Below are 14,042 nucleotides of genomic sequence, written 5' to 3'. Positions count from 1 at the left end.
TTAAGGTAGATTGTAAACTGAGTATATTTATAGGTAGGCTAAGCTTGAGTTAAATACAACATATAAGTCACCTATAGAAAAGCAATGTCATTAGCCAATGGCTGGCCTTGGACGACCTTGGTACCTTGTACCAAATATCCCGAAGTATGACGTGTCACACTTCATGTAACTAGGGGTCCACTTAGGGCTACGTACCCCGTTACACCCCCCCCCACTTAGGCTCGGTTTACCGACCAAGCAGAATGAAGAAGTGTACGTCACAAACTTTCATTCTCAAAGTAAAAAATACATCGACTTGGCCGCGCGAGCGCGGCGGAGGCTCACTTCACAATTAGAGCCACGAGCAGCAATTTGAGCGCTCCTCTTCTTGGTCTCCACATCGACTGCTAGTATGCCCCGTGGCACTGCGAAAAGTGGTGCGAAGACACGCTCCAAGGCTGCTGCCGGAAAGGCGCAAGCCAAGAGCACTAAGCCTCACGGCAAAGGCTCGGCACTCCAGGAGGCTACTCAGGTGGCCTCCGAGGCGATCGGCTCAACTGATGGCGCGGCTGTGGGCAAGCGTACAAGCAAGCACCGCAGTACATCACCCTCGGCCTCCCCAGATAATCGTCCGAACCTTCAGTTCGCTGAACGTGAGTTCGACTCAGGCAGTGAGGACGAAGCAGAGCCCGGGAGCACGCACGATGCTCCTGTGCGCTCTACGGGATGGTGCCCAGCAAGCACAAGGACGACAGCATGCCGTCGCCCGCTAGTGATCAAGGTGATCACAGTCCCAGGACTTCGGTGCGCTCTAAGAGTCCGGCCGTCAAGGCTAAGGGCACTCCCAATCTGGCGACCACGAGGAGGAAGAACCTCGCAAACGTCTCTCGCTTGCCGAGGGTCTTGCGCGTGCTAAGGCCGCTAAAGCCGAAGGCGCCAATCCCTCTAAGAAGCGTACGGCTTCTAAGTCTCCACTCCGCGAGGAGAAGGAGACGGGTACTCCCATCGGGGCCTCTTCGATTCCTCGGATGAAGAGGATGAGAAGGAGGAGAAAGAAGGTGCTATTCTTGAGCCCCGGGAGATCTCTAACGACCTCGACCAGCAGCAGGAAGACTTCCAAGCTGCCCAGCGCGCGCGTGGGGGTTCTGTGGTGGCACCCGTCAGCCAGGGAGCTGCCATCAACTCAAGTGGGTATTAGCCTCCCGAGGAGAGCTCTGGGGCTGACCTCTTCCTGGACCTTCTCGTCGCTCCTCGTGGTCTTGTTGGTGGCCACACCTCCACGAGCGATTACGAACGTACCCTTGTCCAGAAGGAGCAGTTGTTTGTTGACAACTTGGAGGCGGCTCGGTGTGTGCTTCTCGCGCCACACCGTATCCCTCTTAAGGACTTCACGACTTGTCGTAAGAAGCCCGAGAACCAGGGTGGTCTCTACCCTCTTTGGGGTTACCCCTGAGTTCTTCCCGAGAACTGTCCCAACTGGAGCTCTTGTAAGGACATGTTCTGGGCTTAGGTGGAGTCTCTCAAGTACTCACCCTCGGAGTTACGGGAACTCTATGAAGTCAGCTGCTGTCCCGCATCCTGGACCAGCGTGATCTTCGAGTCCGGTTCGCCCACTTGGTCAGCAAGCGCATGATGCCAAGGGACATTCTGAAGCGCGCGGCTTCTAGCGCTCACGATGAGCGCGGTTACGGAGTGTCGTCAACGTCCGTACCCCATATGGGCAAGAAGCCCCGGACTACTTGTGAAGCTGCCGCCGCTTCTGTTCCCAGATTGCAACAGCCTTCCGGCAGTCAGCCAGGAGCCGTTCAATCGGCTTTCACGCGTTCTCGGAGTGGGCATAACCCCTCCACTTCACGAGGAGCTGTCGCTTACCACGACGCCGTTGCTCCTGGAAGATCCGCTCCACGTGGTAGTGGACTTCTCCATTCCGGTCAAGCAGGGGCGGAGGTGCCCTCGTACGAGTACGAACACTCGGCGCCTCCCGAACGCTACACTCGTCCGAGTGCTTCTCCTGCGGGTCCGACGCAGGGTTTTGAGGTTTTTTTTGACCGCCTTCGTCAACGCGTCCTCGTGCTTGAGATTGCACTTGGCCTTGGGACTGGCGGGGATGCTGCCGCCCAGGCCGGGAATCAGGGCGAGCTCGCTCGTCTTGCGGGCCGCCTGGACCTGTTGGAGCGTGAGGTCGCGAGCCTGCATCTGCGGGTGGACCGACGGGCCTCTTCGCTCGATCTGGACGAGGCCTTCCGCATGTCCGACGTATCGAGGCTCTGCTGCCACGTCCGGAGCCGCCTTCGGCGCACTCCCAGTCGTCCGCATATGGCGCGTACCCGGCGTACTCGGCGTACCCGGCGTATGGCGCCGTGGTCCGTTCGTAAGGGGCCCCTCCTGCATACGGTCTTGACCGCAGCCTTGCCGATCAGACCGAGGCTTGAATACCTGCTCCGACGCCCTCGTCGACGTCTGTGACTGGCCCTCGCTTCGAGGAGCTGGGCCAAGGTGGGTCTGCGAGTCAGCAACCCCCTGCGAATCAAAGTACCGTTAAAGACGTCCAACATATAACGTCGGGTGCGTCGTCATTGACTTAGGCAGGATGGTGTACGACGCATCATGCCTGACCAGGACTGCAAATGGTCCGATGAAGCGGTGCTTCAGCTTGTTGCTGCAGACAGAGCTGACAGTGTCTAGCGGCAGGTTCCTTGTGTCTATTAGCACTAAGTCCCCACGTTAAATGCACTTAGTTTCCCCTTCCATGTTTGTCATAGAACTCCTTTTGTTTGTCGTGGGCCGCTGCCATGGCATCGCGGACCCTGCTGATAACGCTCAGCTTGGTATCCACAAAGGATTCCACTTGTTTCCGCAGCGAAACTGGTCTAACATCTGAGACCTAGCTTTCCGAGCCTCTCCCCCACTTAGAATAGAGGGGTCAGTGTCTCCTCGAAGAGTTAGAGGCACTCTGGGGTAACGGAAGCCGTTCAAGTAGAACGGCGTGAACCCTGTGGATGCGTGTACCGCGTTGTTGAGCGCAAACTCAAGAACTGGAAGATGCGTCGACCACGTACGTGGTGCTTCCGCGCACACACTGCGCAGAGTGTCCTCGAGCACTCGATTGGCGCGCTCTGTCTGACCGTCTGTCTATAGATGGTCCGCAGTGGACATCTGCAGACGAGTTCCCAGTAAAGGAAACAGCGTTTTCCAAAACGCAGCCGTGAACCGCGGGTCTCGGTCCGAGACAATCGTCTACGGGAGACCGTGAGAGCGGAACACGCCATCGACGAACAACCTCGCGGTTTGTTCGCCTGTGATAGTAACGGGCACTGGAGAGATGTACCATCTTGCTCAGCCGACACACGAACACCAAAATTCCGGTGTTGCCGTGTCCGTCGGCGGGAAGCCCAAAGATGAAGTCAAGACTCATCGACTTCCAACAGTCAGCCGGTACGGGCAGGCTCTGTAGTGGAGCCGAAGAGTGCCATGCGGGTTTGACGCGCTGACACGTTTTACATGTATTCACGTATCGGGCGACCCACTTGTACATGTGGGTCCACCAGAAGGCCTGAGAGACCGACAGGAAATTCTTCTCGTGGCCCAAGTGGCCGCTGGAGGGCGCGTCGTGCGCCTCCGCGAAGATATCGAACTCCAGATTCTCGTCGTTGGGTACGACCACCCGTGGAGGTTCATTGGGCTCCGCCCGGTAATAGAGGAGGCCATCCTTCATCTCATATCGGTGGAGCCGGGAATGCTGTCGCGACGAAAGCCAGTCGGACTTCATGCTCGTTCCTGCCGCGAAGAGCTTGACGATAGGTGCGACAGCCGCATCGTCCCGATACGCCATGCGTATCCGATCATATAGATCCGTTGTCACCCGTGTGATGTGGGCCAACTCGTAATCTGGACGCCGAGAGAGGGCGTCCGTAAGCACGTTGAGCTTGCTTGCCTTGCTTGTACTCGACGCGGAAGCTGTTCTCCGCGAAGAAGGACAGCCACGTCGCCATCCGTTGAAAGAGGTGAGGCAAATTTGTCGCCGTCCTCAAGGATGCGTGGTCGGTGTAGATCACGAAGGGCCGTGAGCCCAGGAGGTGAATCTGAAACTTCACAGGGGCATACTTTATTGCCAAGAGCCCCTTGTGGTGGACAGGGTAGTTCCGTTTGGCGGATTTGAGCTGCCTGGACTGGAACGAGATGACTCGTTCATGTCCAGCCGTGTTGGCCTGCAGCAGTGCACACCCGATGGCGTAGTCGGAGGCATCGCAGACGACGCTAAACGGCTTCGTCTCGTCCGGCAGGGCCAGGGCAGGGGCCTCTTGGAGACTGGCCTTGATGCTGTCAAAGGCATCCTGGTGCTCTTGTTCCCAGCGCCAGTCGACGTCCGTCTGAAGGAGGTCCGACAAGGGCTTAGCGAAGCCCGCGTACCCTGCGCTGTACTTGTGAAGGTAGCTGGCCAAGCCCAACCATTTTCGAAGATCCTTCTGGGATCGGGGCGTTGGCCATGCTGCTATGGCCTTGACCTTGTCTGGGTCGACCCGAACACCCACGTTGCTTACGAAGCGACCGAGAACTTTAATCTCTGGTGACGCGAAAACGCACTTGTCGATGTTGGCGTAGAGCTTGTTTGCTCGCATTACGTCCAACACTCGAAGGAGGTGTCCTAGATGTACCTCCATGGTCGTCTTGCCTCCCTCGGCACGGCTATGGACGAAGATGTCGTCGAAGTACGTCTGTACGAAGGCGCGCAGTGGCCTGAACAATTGCGTCACCAGGCGATTGAATGTCGCCGGGGCGTTAGACAGGCCCTGCGGCATGACGAGCCACTCCCAAAGCATGCCGCTTGGAGTGCTTACCGCGGTGAGCGGGATGTCGCTCTCGCGCATCAGGATCTGGTAGTATCCGTCTACCAAATCCAGCGCACTGTACAGTACGCTTCCGACCATGTTGTTTAACAGCACATCCTTTCGTGGGATTGGTGCCTGGGCCGGCACCGTCGCGTTGTTCAGCTTGTTAAAAGCATGAACTAGACGCCAACGTTCTGTGTTGTATGTCGACTCCGGCACCATGCCTGCCTTCGCTTTCGTAGCGAAGAAGGCATCAATGACCTCGCATTGTTCGCGCGGAAGAGGCCATTGTCTCGTGACACAGTACTTTGTGCCAGGCACGAGATTAATCTCATGCCGTACGCCTCGATCTGGTGATAGTTGGTTCGGTGGATGTTGGCTCACCACGCCCGCATACTCCATCACCAAAGGATACACAGGATCCTTGGGGCTCTTAAGGATCTCGGAACCCAAGCGCGTATGACGCTGCTTGTTCAGGTCTTCCAGGACGTCCTCGTCTAAGACAGAGGAGGGGTTCAGCTCCTCCCGAGTGGTCTCAGGTCTTATGAGCACCATCTCGGCAACCTTTCCGGCCTTGACGTTGGCCAGGAAAGACTCGACCGTCATTTCTTCGAGGTTCAGTATCTCTGCAACCTCTGGCAACGGTTCCAAGTAGACACCAGAAGCCTTGACGGGTAAACCGGTCTCGCCATCGAAGATGTGATAACACTCTTCCATCGGCCTTATCGGAGGAACCCGGGCACTGTACCCCGAGTCGCTTGAAGCGACGTCGATCTGAACGAGGTTCAGATCCGATTTTCGGCGGAGGCGGCGTCGTCGTCGACGGCGACCGTGACCGTGACGTGGAACTTTGTTACCCACGTCTGGGGATGTGGGAGCGCCGACATCCGAGGCACTCGAGGCCTCGTGTGGTACTGTGTTACCCACACAGGAAGCGTATCCGATGTCTTCCCTTTCAGTTAAGGTCTGGGCGACCGTGTGTGGTGTACCTTGATCACGCTTTACCAGCGTTCGTGACAGCTGCAGCTGTCTGCGGACCTATGTTACCCGCTTGAGGACCTAAGTTACCCACTTGGCCAGCGCCTCTTCTGGGAGCCGCCGCCATCGAAGCGTTCTCAGAGTCGTCATATACGTCGACAACTCCCAAGCATCTGCCGAATGCTTTGGTACCCTGGCAGCCCTTGCGGGCGCCCCGGATCCTGACAGAGGTGGGAACATGACCCACCAATGCTCTGTCGAACTTCGCAGGGTGGCCAGCACCAATTGCCTTGCCTAGCCAGTCGATCCAGGGCACGTTTTCCTCAAGCCAGGGCATGCCCAGGATCATATGGTATGGATCCATGTCGAGAAAAAAAAACAGTGACTGTTCGAGGCTGTCAAAGTCTTCAAAGTTGACGGCCAGATCCACTTGGACGTTGAGGACTGTGACGACCTTCCCGTCGGCCAGTCGCACTGACACCGTCCCGTTGCCCTTGCTTTCTCTCAAAGCATCGGACAGCTTGTTGCTATTACGAGCAACCGTCTGGCGGCGTGCGAAATTCTTCGACGTCCCAGAATCGAACAAGATTCTAAAGGGTGATCGTGTTCCCGTACACATCCGTGTACTTCGAGCAACTCACCGCTGCTCTTCGCCGATTCGAGAGTGCGAAGACTCTCAGGGACGAAGTCCCCGTGGTACGCGCCACCCGCGCATCCTTCACGAAGACTTAGTTCTTCCCCAGTAGGGCGCCCCGCCACTACTGGTTTCCGGCGTTCCCCTGTCCCCGGGATCCTGGCTTCTGCCAGTGACCCTTGAGGACGGGCTTGGGGAAAGTTCGTCTGCGGAGTTTTTCCGCGGGGTAGTCGCGCTTGAAGTGGCCCATCTTCCCGCAGCCGAAGCAGCGAATGTCACACTGCTCGGCGGATCCGAGTTCCATGGGAACGGGTCCGTTGCGCTCGACCGGGATCGACAAAGAACTTCCAGGCCATGCTGAGGCCGGCGTACGCGCCTGGCGATGGCTGCATTCTTCCTGAAGAGCCACTTGAATCGCCTCTTCAAGAGTGCTTGACTGCACCCGGATCAGCTGAGTGCGCTCTGGGCATACTCGAAGGCCGTCCATGAACACAGTCATCTTGATGTGTTCGCTGAGTGGGTTTCCCACTAGGGACACCGTGAGCTCCTGTATCTCTTGGACGTACTCGTGCAGCTCACGCCTCCCTTGCTTGCACGATAGGAAGCGCGAGCGCTGGAGGTACTCGTAGTTCTCGGGAGGAACGCGGCTCGGAGCTGTTCGCACAGCTGAGCCCAGGATGTGAAACATCCAGGGAATGTTGCTTCCCGTGTGTACACCTAACTCTTAGCACGGCCACTAAGGTTGGAGAGTGCAAAAGCAACACGAAGTTGCTCGGTCGAGATCAGAGCCGCGTCTATCGCGAGCTCTACGTCTCGGATCCAGAAGTGAAGGTTCTCGCCTTCCTTCCCTTCATACGGCTTAACCTTCAACCGTATTGGCTTCGGGTGAGGCGGATTTGCTTCCGCCGCCGGAGCCTGCAGGTTCTCCCGCACATGCGCGATGAGCCCCTGCTCGTAAGCGTCAAACGCATTGACGCGCTCGAGCTGCTCGGCCGGTGTTGACACCACCAGGCTCTGCAGGGCCTCCATTCCGAAGATGCCCGCCATCTTCCAAACCGACTCGAAGTGTGAGTCGTTCAGATGGGAGAAGTCGTTCCTAACCATGGCAACGAACTTCGGAGAGGTCCAGGTAGTTTACCCGCGTTGGCGTGGATTGACTACGAGTGCTACCAAGTGTGACGGGGTCACACAGCACCTTGCGCTAGAGGAAGTTGGCTTTCGAGAGTATACAAACTCTCAGTGAACGGTAGTTCACAGGTCCCATTTTACCGAAAGGGAGCGAAGTGACCAATTTAAGGTAGATTGTAAACTGAGTATATTTATAGGTAGGCTAAGCTCGAGTTAAATACAACATATAAGTCACCTATGGGGGCCTTCAGAAAATATAGCAGATCCCGAATGTCGCTCGCACAAATCCTGTAGCAATTATGGGGGTAGGTCGCACTAAATCGCTGGCATTTTGAAGAGACCGTTTTGAAGTCTCTGCAAATTGCGACATCACAAAATCAAATGACGACGTCAAACCAAATATAAATGGACATCAGAGCGCGCGCCGCGCCGACATAGTTGTAACCACACCACAACAACAAACATTGCAATGGTCCGATGAAGGGGGTGGACCACGCCTGAGACGCTGTACATGCTTAAGCTTGTAGAAAGCGTAGTTTAGGAGGGCGGCCGCGCTAAACGGGACGCCACTTAGCCGTGTAGTTCTTGGAAAAATCGGCTAGAAGAACCTCGAACGAAGCAGGTGTCAGCGACACCACCGTTACAAAGCTGCCACAAAGCTTTTCTTCGTAGATCTTCTGCTACACCGCTCCTTCAAGCTACTTCTAAGAAGGTGCAGCAACAAAACCTTCCTACAGTGGCGCTGGTGCGTAGCTGATTTTGTCGCAAACGCAGTATTTACTGCCATCGGCGAGGTTCGAGCTCCCGCACCCAGACAAACTGGTAGCAAATTTGTGTGATTTTCTTTTAGAGATTTGAATCGCGAAATTCGTCACAAATGCACTTGTTGGCTATCGCATTTCTGCACGCAAATGCCTATTGATGTGTGCTTTGCGTCATTTTTTGAAGGCCCCCTATAGAAAAGCAATGTCATTAGCCAATGGTTGGCCTTGGACGACCTTGGTACCTTGTACCAAATATCCCGACGTATGACGTGTCACACTTCTAAAGTGTGGCGTGTCACACTTCATGTAACTAGGGTACACTTAGGGCTACGTACTCCGTTACACGCAAGTTGATGAGTCTTTCTGCTAACGAAGCACCATCCATACCAAAATTTATCGGACTGGATGACCTTATCGGACCTATGTATTGTACACAATTCATCTCAGATAGGTACGAGATTTAGGAGAGGGCATGTCTGATGTGAAATGACGCAAAAGGCCAAAGAGTGGTCAAACAGACTGTTTTAAAGACGGCAGGAAATGGCCTGACGCCCTCTGGGCTGCAAAAATCACTATTTTGTTTTTCTATGCATTTTTGGCATGAGAGTCACGTGCGCATGAGCTAGCAAATTTAACAATGAGGCAGTAACGCTGAAGATTGACTCCTTGTCTGGCAGCGACTCTCCAGAATCGCCACGATCGTCCGGATAATTTTGCATCTGTCCGGTAAATTAAGATTGACGACAGCCAGTTATCAGAGCTACTAATCCTAATCGGTTAATTATCTGCCTGTAAAAACGTGCCACTTGTAATTGCGTTAGACTACACGTATCGAATGGTTTGCACCCTCTCACTTTCAGTCAATCCGTCGCCGACAGCTCACGTAAGCGGTCAGTCTTACTTTTTTCAACGCAACTACGCTGATCTCCCGTACGGGCTTCACGGCCTTCCAAACCCCCAGGTCGCCTCTGACCCCCCCTTCCAACGATGTAGCTCAACTGGGAGAGCGCAAGGTTTCGGCCTTGAGGATGCCTGTTCAAATCGGGCCATCGTTATTGCTTATGCTTGGGCTAGAGGCCTTGTAGCGAAGATCAAGTTTCGTGAACAGCTCAGATCAGCAAGAAAGGTGATTGCATACGTGTGTTGAGGTCGACATAGCTTAATCCTGTGAGGAAGGGTGAATGTATTCACATTTAAATGTTTGTTCTACTTACTAACCTCCTCAAGAACGTCCTGCGTGTAGCCAGCAGACGAGTCTTGGATTGGAGCTGTCTGGAGCAGTTGACGATGGCGCTGGATCTTGGCATTTAGCGCGCCGGCGCAGTGGACCCGCTGGAGGTGCTTGAGGACCGCGCTCGATCCGCGAGAGTTGATGCTGTGTTTGCCTTTCAAGTACGTGAGTACAGCATCCTAGGCGCGCTTCCCCAGCTCCAGAACTCGGTCGCGGTAGTTCGCTGAGGTTTGGCTGAGAACGAAGCCGTCGTCGAGGAACAGCTTCATGTACGCGACTAGCAGCTTGGCCTTCGAGTGCTGCTGCTTCGGTGCTTCGACGTACCAGCGTGGCTCTTGCGCGTACCAGGTAAACCAAGTCGCATGAAGGTAGGTTGCTGATCCTCTACGCTGTTTTTGCTTGGGTTTGCTCACATCTGTGGCATCTTCATCTTGAATGCTTCTTTTTCGCGTTTCAGCTACAGGATCACCGTTCAGCTTAGCCTCAAGCAGATCCATGCGGGCGTCTTAGCACTTGGAAATATTGATAAGGTGTTTAATGACAGAGACCTGGTGCTCGATGATCTTCTGTTTTTGGCTTGGTTCCATTGGCATGGATGGTGAGGTGGATGCTTCTATGTTGTCTTTACAGAAATGCTGCGCTCCTGCAAGATGCGTCGACCAGGCTAAGAGGTCCGGAAGCGTACGCCCAGCCTGCGTAACACAGGTTTCGAGTCGTTGCACCGCTAGACTGTTGGGATTCAAGCCCTTTACGACGGGATAGTGCCTAACGACGCAAGCGGTTAGGACATCCAGAACCTGCCGGTTGATGTTGAAGCTCTCCGTCTCCACTTGATAGCAAGCTGCGAACAAGACTCGTTGGAACTCGGCAATCGCGTCAAGCGTGTCTGCGTCAAATCTGGACAGGTCTTGGAGAGGGACAACGTCTTCTGGTTTGTATACACTCAATACCTTTGCAATCATGTGGTCTTCTCTACTTGTGTTGAAAATGTAGCTGAACCCTTTGTTTGGGGTGCTTAGGTTTCAAGATCCGCGATCAAAGATCCAGCGCGCGGTCATCTTCTCGCAGCCGCTGGCATGCTGGGCCCCACCACGACGGAAAGAGTGCGACGTGAGAGCAGCTGACACACCGCCGGCAGGGGCGACGCGATCAAGCACACGATTGACATGTGCGTAGATTGTCGGGGCCGCAGCAGTACGAGGAGGAGGAGGAGCAGGCGTAGCAAGACCAGAGGTCGCCGGTGGTGCGTTCAGGAGTTCCACGAGCGGCACGTCATGTGATAGTGGGGTCGGCGTTAGCTGCACTTGGTCGGGAAGGTTCCCGATGAGAGCTGGGCACGGTGCTGCTTGGACGGAGAGGGCGAGAGCAACAGTGAGCAAGGGGCACGTTGTGAAGTCGGCGTCGGGGAAGAGAGACAAACCTTGTTCTTTCGACGTCTTCACACGGACCAAGCGAAGGAAGAAGACACGGGCGGCATCTATAGAGATGTTCCGCTTCTTGATCATTGACAGGTCCGAAGCTCACCCGAACAGGTACCAGAGCAGACACAGAAGAGCAGCTTCTTGGTAGTCACTCTCAGAACATGCATTGACATACAAATACACAACCATTTTTTTCAAGTCAGCCTTTGTACATGGTGGAGTCTTTGCTACGAAACCACCGTTATCTCTTTTCAGACAAAAGTTATCTTGAGTTTTTCCCATTTTAAGCAGCCGCGATTCTAGCGAAGCTCGGTGCTGAGGAAATTGCTCTAGGAGCCAAATTTTGGCTTGGCGATAGTACTGCATTGCAGTGTTTCGTGCCAGCAATTTACACTTCTTTCCTTCACTAAACGCAAGATACATTCCAAACGTATCCATGACGCACACAAAGCTCTTGCCACTCTCATCCTCCTCAATACATTTCTTTACGTATTCCTCTTCAACATCCTCACCCTTTAAAAACTTGGAAAATGCTGCGACAGCAGTTGCCTTAGCCCGCAATGTGTTGCCAGGTTGCAATTCCTCCAAACCCATCGCGAAGGTCCGATAAAGAGGAATATGAAAGTGATACGTATACTCACTTGACAACTGAATGAATATACACATATTTTAGAGTTTTATCGGACTTGATACGTGGCTTGGATGACTCACCTAGACCTACTACATCCGATTGGTTTAAATCATGATTTAGATTAACTGTGATTGGCTGGTGATATTGCTGGCAGGTAATTGGCAGTATATACCATACAAAATTCATGTATGGTCTGACAAACTATCATTGCAAATCACATGCTACGGAGACGACGCACAGACATGAGACCGGACATTTGCACTACCGGTCGAGATGCTTGAAAAGCGCACTGGTGCAGCAAGACAACGAAAATGGCAGCCACAATACTTTCCTCCAAGGTGTGCTCTCCTAGAGAGCCATAAGACGTTGAAGTCCGCTTCTGTACTAATTTGACACTTACATTTCGACGCCATCGATAACTATCCCCACACAGATACCGTAGGCGCTCATGCAAATAAAACCATACTGTAGCGCAGCAAACTCGTCAGTGACGAGTCTTCAAGTGATTTTTACGGTGATGTCACTGTCTTCACAATTTCTGTCGTGGGCCGCACATACAAACTTCGGTGGCAGCCATATCGAACGTCCCAAATGGTGAAACCCACTGCAGCAGCAAGCACTGTGGCAACGGAGAAGAGCACGAGTGCTCCGAACTGTTTCGGGTCGTGGTACACGACGCCTATCACTTGAATGAGCATGTAAAATAAGTGGTACGTCGCCGTCTGCATGGCGTTGATAGCTCCGCGACGGCTTGGCTCGATCCATTCCTGCATGAGCTGTGTTTCTGCGAGATCAGCACTCCACAGCCACATGCGTGCGCCTACCATAAAGCACAGCATAACGTAGTCCGACACGCGCGACTCGCCAGTCAGCAGGAATGCCACCAGCACTGGTGCTAGGAACAGCCAAAACAGCCAGATACTCAAGACAGCAACACGCTCCAGTCGCGTAATGGTGCGTTGCAAGTACGGGAACAGCACAGTACCCAGAAGCCCGAACACGGCACCTGCACCACGACTGGAGCCCAGTAATGAATCGGGTACGCCTCGCCACTTGAGATAAGCGGTGTTCAACGAGCCATTATCCAGGACAGTCATAAACAGTGCGCAGTAGGAAAAACTCAGCAGAAACACCGGATGCCTCAGGTAGTTTCTCCACATTCCTACATAACGAGACAGCGTAGATTGACCGTCCACGAATGCTTGCCGATCTTCAGTACCGGAAGCGTCATTGGATGGCTCCGAGCTCTCCCCCTTAATTGCAAGCGCGGGGACAAGGTTGTAGATGTCTCGCGTCATGAAGTACTCAAGCGGGGTGGAAAGGCCATTCCAGATTGCCACTGTCGACGCGCCCATCATCGCGCGCGTGGTCGGATTGGGCCCAGCAAAATCCATGATAACTCCAAATGCAAGAGGGCCCAGCAATTTGCAGGCGAGATCAACACGCCGAAGGATAGTATTGAGGCTCATCAGTGCACTCGACCGCTCCGCTCCACTGCTTTGAGCGATTATCACGACCCAGTCGCGCTCGATCCCCAATGTCTGTGCTTCACTGAGTACCTGACCCACCCCACCACAGACCAGTGTGCTTATGAAGAGAAGCGTTAATGGCCAAGTCCAACCGGGTTTGTGGAGTCCATCGGCGTCTGTTAGCAGCAGCATTGCCCCCAGTAACACAGTGCTAGCGATAATGTTGACATTTTCCAGTAAGATAGCTAGTCGCATGGCCTTCCAACGGTTTGCAGCATCAAGTTGTCTCCCCACCGACGGAATCGCAATGAGGCACGAGGCATACATGACGAGCGAGAAGCACGCGCCAGGTAGCAATGTATCCACAAAGATCTCCATGAAGAGAATTGGCACAGCGAACTCCCACATGCGGTCACCCTGCACCAGAAAAAAACAATCAGTTCGACGCGGCAGCCTTGTTACCTCGCGGTCACAGTCAATAATTACCCAGGCCGAGAGTAAATGACCGGTATAAAGATACATTAACACTCGTCGCGGTAGCTTGCATGGCTGAGGTTTGTATTGCTCGCGCTCTTCCCTGCAAAGCCGAAATAATTAATTAAGGCAACGGTTAGACATTTCCCTGTATTTGAAGCGCAAGCTCGAGATGGAGAATACTTGCAGTAACCGGGTCCTCTCGTACTCTTGTGCCTCGTAACTGTCTAACCCAGCAGCATAGAGGCAGACAGTGATTGGCATTAGCAACGATGCGCCGATGATGAGCATCACGATGCTGCTAGATGGCGTCACAAGGCATGCGTTCTCCACGTTCAATAGGCAGGCTATGTATCACCAACAAAAGTGAGAGAGGGCAACGCCGCGCGGTTTACACGGGTCTCTGTCGTACCTGCACCATCTAGAGTTAGGAGTAGACTGGCGAAGCCTACAGCTATGCAGGCAGACACGGTCGGCTCCATGGCGGCACGGTACTTATTCTAT

The 14,042-nt window shown here is 54.0% G+C and overlaps 1 protein-coding gene across 1 annotated transcript; it reads right to left on the bottom strand.

Annotated features, from left to right (window-relative positions):
• Positions 1-12,104: 12,104 nt before the first annotated feature.
• PITG_04549 (Ferroportin (FP) Family) lies at positions 12,105-13,829 on the bottom strand (the record flags this gene model as incomplete). Its single annotated transcript, XM_002905269.1, has 3 exons — positions 12,105-13,481; positions 13,551-13,604; positions 13,722-13,829. The coding sequence occupies 3 exons, from the start codon at positions 13,827-13,829 to the stop codon at positions 12,105-12,107; spliced, it is 1,539 nt and encodes a 512-aa protein (XP_002905315.1).
• Between the last annotated feature and the right edge of the window lie 213 nt (positions 13,830-14,042).

This window comes from Phytophthora infestans, genomic scaffold (genome assembly GCF_000142945.1).
Source record: "Phytophthora infestans T30-4 supercont1.6 genomic scaffold, whole genome shotgun sequence".
In the NCBI taxonomy this organism is placed as follows: Eukaryota; Oomycota; class Peronosporomycetes; order Peronosporales; family Peronosporaceae; genus Phytophthora; species Phytophthora infestans.
The sequence above is the reverse complement of the archived record's forward strand: the minus strand, read 5'-3'. Positions and strand labels throughout refer to the sequence as shown.